This window comes from Aptenodytes forsteri, unplaced genomic scaffold (assembly GCF_000699145.1).
Source record: "Aptenodytes forsteri isolate BGI_AS27 unplaced genomic scaffold, ASM69914v1 Scaffold82, whole genome shotgun sequence".
Taxonomy (NCBI): domain Eukaryota; kingdom Metazoa; phylum Chordata; class Aves; order Sphenisciformes; family Spheniscidae; genus Aptenodytes; species Aptenodytes forsteri.
The window spans coordinates 3,938,229-3,944,510 of NW_008795490.1; the positions used below are offsets into that span (position 1 = coordinate 3,938,229).

Sequence of the window (6,282 nt, forward strand, 5' to 3'; positions counted from 1 at the left end):
CTAACCGAACAAAGGAAGCAAACTTTTCAGTGTCTTAAAAGCGTGCCCAGGTGCAACCCAAAGAAACCGAGTACATCCATAGTTTCTTCCACATCCATACACATGATGCTTCCCCATTCATTTTTAAACCACAGAAAATAGGACATTAAAGATGAGCAAGAGTTCCATTTTAAAGTCTTGTTTAGACAACATCTCTGACTTTAATTTAGTTCAGTAACTGTGATTTAATTTAAAACAGTTCAGTCAGTTTGGGGCTGGACTATACTACACCACAGTGCCTACGACATGGCAGTTTCAGCCCTCTTCTCAGAGGCAGGACCAAACTGGTCTAGAGTTCAACTGCACTGCAGCTGTGCTTGGCCATGTCTCTAGTACAGACTGCCATATTGGGGAGTGGAGAAGAGTGGCACAAGACAGATGTATTATAATCTGCTTTGATCAGAACGATCCAAACCAGCCCCCACCTAAGTCACCAGTGAGACAAACATAATTAATTGAGAACTGAATTTAACACCCTGTCTCTGCAGGGCTGTAGCACAACTTCATAAGCTTGTTGCAGCAGAACGGTCACATCTTCACACCCAGAATTGTGGTATGTTTGACACTTGTGTTATCACATACGATTCCTGCCCAGTCCAAAGTGCAAACTAGCATTTAACCTCCCTCTTTCCCCACCAATTATTAAATATAAGTTGTTGTTCTTTTCAGAAAGACCAAAGGAATAAAGGCTATTGGCAATGTATTATCTACGAAAATAGTTAGTCTTATAATTAGCAGGGAATACAAAAGACTTTCTTTTTCCTTTCATTTGACTAATCTGTGCCCAGTACCACAGACAGGAAGGTACAAACTGTATCTGTTTAAGTGTAAAAAATATATACAACTATATTTAACATTTAAATTACTTTAAACACAACTGTTTGCATACTAACAATCTTATGTACATTCAGTTTTAAACAATACCTCTTTAATATCCTCTTCTTTTGTTAAACAAGTTTTATTTTCCTCCCAAAATACCCAATGCTACTTTAAAATTCTGGAGGGGAAAAAATTTGAGCTATATAGAAAATAGCAAGATGTTTTACAATTGTAATGTATCATAGCATATATCTTTCATAAAAACAACGCATCATTCAAAAAGTGAACCACTGTAAAAGTTCTCTTAAGTCCAACAGGACTGTCTTTAAAAGCTTACTTTGGTTAACAGCAAATCATTCTTAAACAATTAAGGAAAGAAATATATATTCTTTTACCACCTCTACAGATGCATTTCCTTGTCATGTTGTAGCAATCCATATCTGTTTATGGATGAGCACTGCAGTTGTTCAGCACTCTTTGTTTGTACTGTGATTTCAATAAAATGCATTATATATCAGGTCGGATTGATTTATAATTAAATTAGTCCAACTTCCTAAGATCTCCGAATAAGAGAACTCTCTTCCTAAGATCTCTGGATATCAGAGAAAGAACGGCAACACTACTACTTCTTCCTTACAAGGTTGATCTCATGCAGTACATGCAACAGCATCACTAAGTTGCCCGAAACTTCTGTTTCCCTGCTTATCTTTCCTGGTCAGGAGAGTAACACAACTTTTTCTGAGCTCTACATACTCTGACACCCAGCCAGTCACACCAGACTCTGAGCATTCAGACAACTGAAGTGCCACTGGACTTTACGGTAATGCAATGGTTTCCTCCGAGTCATTATGCATATTTCAGGTCACGTGTGGCCTCTATATCACTGAAATTTTACTCATTTGCAGGGGAATAAATGCCTTCAGCTTTTGGCCAGGAAGAGGAACTTGATCTTTATCTTTCTTCCCTCTTTGCACTATGAAACCCTCTGATTCATCAAAAATCACAAACAAAAAGGCAAAAATGTTAAGATTCTTCAGGCAAAGAACACTGCATTAGTCACTATGCATCAGTTAAGCTGAAAAGTAGAGAAGTCTGACCGATGAGCAAAGGCACTTGGTAACAGTCCTGTGAACAATAGTCAATGAGTCAACAATTTCAGTCTCGTGATCCAACTGACCAGCAGCGAGGGCTCTACAGAGGAAGATTTTGAGGATGACGTAACAGAGGATTTTTTAGCACCTTCCTCTTGAAAAGGAATTGTTGCACTGTTGTGGAGGTCTGTATTCATAAAACACCTGCTGCCTCGAATATAATCCGTTCCCCTCACTAACTGCTTGTCAGACACTGGCCTTGAGAGGGGGTGTTGTGTAGAGGGGCTTTCTTCAATGATTGGGGGTATCCTTTCATTACTGAAGTACCTGCAGAGGACATCTTCACCTGTACAAACAGGAGGAGGAAAACCAGTTATTGCTGACTTCAGAACTCCCCATTAACATTTTCTATTTTTATATAATCCGTTCCCCTCACTAACTGCTTGTCAGACACTGGCCTTGAGAGGGGGTGTTGTGTAGAGGGGCTTTCTTCAATGATTGGGGGTATCCTTTCATTACTGAAGTACCTGCAGAGGACATCTTCACCTGTACAAACAGGAGGAGGAAAACCAGTTATTGCTGACTTCAGAACTCCCCATTAACATTTTCTATTTTTATAAAAAGATTCCTGTTACATTTCAAGTTACCTAGATTTTGGTTACCTTTCATAACACACCTGGACATAAGCAGCTGTCAATAGATTTATGGCTTTTTGCATCTTTAATTTTTTTTAAAAAACACGAAAAACAACAAAATAAATTCACACACAGAGAGGATACCATTTCACTGTTGAATTCCAGATTCACACACACACATACCCCAAAACTGCTAGTACAGACTACCTTCATGCAAATCACTATCATGAGCAAGACCTAACAAACCTTCTCGTAACGTCTCATTTAAGATGCCAATAGACCAGAGCTGAATCCATTTTTGTCTGAATGTAGCTCATGACTAACTTAAAAGCTATAAATATTACTCTGGACAACAGAAATTCATTTTGCAGATAAAGATATAAGCAAGTTCCCTAGATTTTGGTTACCTTTCATAACACACCTGGACATAAGCAGCTGTCAATAGATTTATGGCTTTTTGCATCTTTAATTTTTTTTAAAAAACACGAAAAACAACAAAATAAATTCACACACAGAGAGGATACCATTTCACTGTTGAATTCCAGATTCACACACACACATACCCCAAAACTGCTAGTACAGACTACCTTCATGCAAATCACTATCATGAGCAAGACCTAACAAACCTTCTCGTAACGTCTCATTTAAGATGTCAATAGACCAGAGCTGAATCCATTTTTGTCTGAATGTAGCTCATGACTAACTTAAAAGCTATAAATATTACTCTGGACAACAGAAATTCATTTTGCAGATAAAGATATAAGCACTTCCCTGGTTTTGAGCATTGATTTGTCATGCTTTCTCTGTTTTTACTCTTCCCGAGACACCTGACTATGCTGCTGCCTATTGAGCTAGGCAGACCTTTGTTCTGACCCAATACAGCTTACACAAAAGCCTGCAGCACTTAAGTACATTTCAAGTGCTAAAAAAAGCCAACACAAAACCAAAAGCAAAACCAAACAAAAAACCATACACACAAAAAACAGCCCTGCCACCTGGTGATCGTTCTGTTAGACTTGTTACTTAGCTTGTTTCTAATATCCCTCCAGGTTGATGCTTCTTGTTACCAGCTTCTATTTTTGCATTAAAATAATAGAATTGAGCTTCTATTTTTCTTAGAATTATACATTAGCTTTCATAACTGATTTAAAGAATGAACTAGTCATCCTTTCTTATTTCCTACTCTAACAGGACTCATAGCCTTTCAGGTGCAAGGAGTGGGGAGGGATAGAAGGGCAGTAGGGGAAGGAAAAAAGCTACCCCAACCTAACACCCACCGTTATGAGCTTCTGTCTCTCTCTCATTCTGTGACATCTGCAGAATATGTTGTTTTCTAACAGCAGTTGCCGCAAAAAGCAACTCCTAAAAGGCCCTACATTTTACTTCTGAGAACAAGCTTGCTTCTACAACAGCCTCCACAGTGAGCTAAACAAACAGAAAGACCTATCAAAAAAGCAGTTTTATAATCAATACTAAATGCAGAAGAAAGGGAAAGGGGTGTGTATAAGAGCAAAGTGGGAAACCTATGCTATAGAGACAAGTATAGATCTGCCCTAGTCATTCTAGCCTACTTTTAACACTCACAAGAATTCTAAGACGGGACAACAAAAGTTTGAGCCCCAGCACTGAATAGCCTCACAAATTTCACAACTACCATCTGGCATTCCTGCTAAAACCAACAGTTGTCATCTTGGATCAGTTCAGCCATATGCAAACACTAATCTCTCCATTCCTAATTTAAACACTTCCATCCAGTTCACCCCAAAGAAATTTTGGAGAGGAAAGAAAGAGAAAGAGGGACAAGACCTAAAACCTTGCCTTTTCTCCCTGGTGCTCGTGGCCTAGAGAAGGGTTCTGCAGCTGCTATCCAGCTCCCATCAGCAGGCATTGACAAAGGACGAGGTTTTCCTAAAGGCAACATAGAAGGTTATGAGGAATTACATTAAGTTTAGGAAACCAATTTTTACGTTGATACTTTTCACTATTAAGCAAAGGGAGAGATACAGCAATAAGGAGTTAAAATTGCAGAAAAGAATACTTCAAGATACTTCCACTAGTGAAATATAAGAAAGCAATGTGCTGAGATTGAACAGCCACACTCTTGCTCGTTTACAGCAGCAGTGGACATAATGACCAAAAGTTATAACCAAAACACACATGGAAATGGCCAACTGTAGCAGCAGAGCCCAGCTGAATGACATTCATTAAAGAAATAACAGCATTTAAGTGAAATTATTTCAGATGTGGAATTTCATTCACATTCACAATTTACACAGACTGCCCTTAATATCCATCAAGCCTAACAAGCAGTTTTCTAACACAAGTTATCCCAAACTGACCAAAGCGTTTATCATAACAGCAATAATGAAAGAGGAATGAACTCACCATAGGACTGTGTTTTTTCCCTCATCTTGGCTGGTAGGATATTTGCATCCATGGGATACCCAGGCAACTGATCCGAATCAGCAATAGTAAACCTTCGCCTTCGACTCTCCTGATCCAGAAAAGAATTGGGAGACTCAGCGCCCTTGGACCCAGGTAGTGGCTGACTGGGTTTGTTGCCTCCTCCATATACAAAACTCCCCTTTCCATCTCTGAAAGGACATTTCACTTCAGTTAGTAGCTTAAAAGAGTTTCACGCTACAGACATGAGTAGGTCTGAAAGATACTTCTAGCACCCAACCATGCTCCTGACAACAGGCATTGTGCTGCAAACAAGCTGGAAAAAAAAAAACAAGTCAGATGATAAAAGACTTTATTATAAACATATTTGCCAAGGAGAAAAGAAAGCTACCCCCCTCATGCTAATTCACTTTTAATGAGCCAGTAATTTAACACACAGAAGTTTAGTGGTACAACCCCTGAAAAAGCTTTTGAGAAATGAGACCTTTCTGCCCTGAGGGTATCAAAGCTCCCAATTCACTGCCTGTTCAGTACACAGCTGTGACAGAGGAGTGCATACATAGATTTATCCATCTCTGTGTAATGGCAACACCTATCACCTCCATCTGAGGAATTATGCTTTTCAGTCATTGTAAGAGCCCAATAACTGCCACTGAAAATTCATTACCTTCTCTCTCCATCCAAAAGGGAGACCCCCTTGAGAGTTTCAGTAATAAATTCATAGTGTATATACATATGATTTTGAGCAATTTCTGCAGGAACTCCCTTCCCAGAGCAATCCCTCATTCCAAAGGCCAGGATCAGCCATTTTTAGAACCAGTCCTTGTGAGTACTTTTGGAAGAAGTATTTTTTGCCCGGGTGGAGGACCTCCTGCAGCAGGTGGCTGAGCTGCAGGAGGCGGTGAGAAGACTGCATAACATCAGGGAGATAGAGAAGGAGCTAGATAGCTGGTTCCAAGCAGTCTGCAGCAGACCCGCAGCCCACGACCAAACAGCCAAAAACTCCCCCACTGGCACATGCAGAAGGGAGCGGGGGGGCCAATAATGCAGAAGAATGGACGGTTGCAAAGGCAAGGACCAGCAGGAGAAAGAGACTTCCCCCGAAGCCTGAGGCACCATTGCAGAACTGCTTCACCACTCTGCAGACTGAAGAGAAAAGTCCTGTCACACCAGGAGAAAGGAGAAACATAACCCCCATTTTTAAAAAGGGAAAAAAGGAAGACCCAGGGAACTACAGGCCAGTCAGTCTCACCTCTGTGCCTGGGAATATCATGGAACAGATCCTCCTGGAAACT

General features: G+C 40.1%; 1 protein-coding gene across 1 annotated transcript in view; it reads right to left on the reverse strand.

Moving 5' to 3' along the window:
• Positions 1 to 811: 811 nt before the first annotated feature.
• Positions 812 to 6,282, reverse strand: part of CNKSR3 (CNKSR family member 3) — a 62,319-nt gene continuing 56,848 nt past the window's right edge. Inside the window, exons 12-14 of the mRNA XM_019472626.1 lie at positions 4,970 to 5,178; positions 4,391 to 4,492; positions 812 to 2,295 (exon numbers count right to left, since the gene is read on the reverse strand). Coding sequence (XP_019328171.1) covers positions 1,997 to 2,295; positions 4,391 to 4,492; positions 4,970 to 5,178 — 610 coding nt within the window. The 3' untranslated portion in view covers positions 812 to 1,996. The remainder of the gene's footprint in view (positions 2,296 to 4,390; positions 4,493 to 4,969; positions 5,179 to 6,282) is intronic.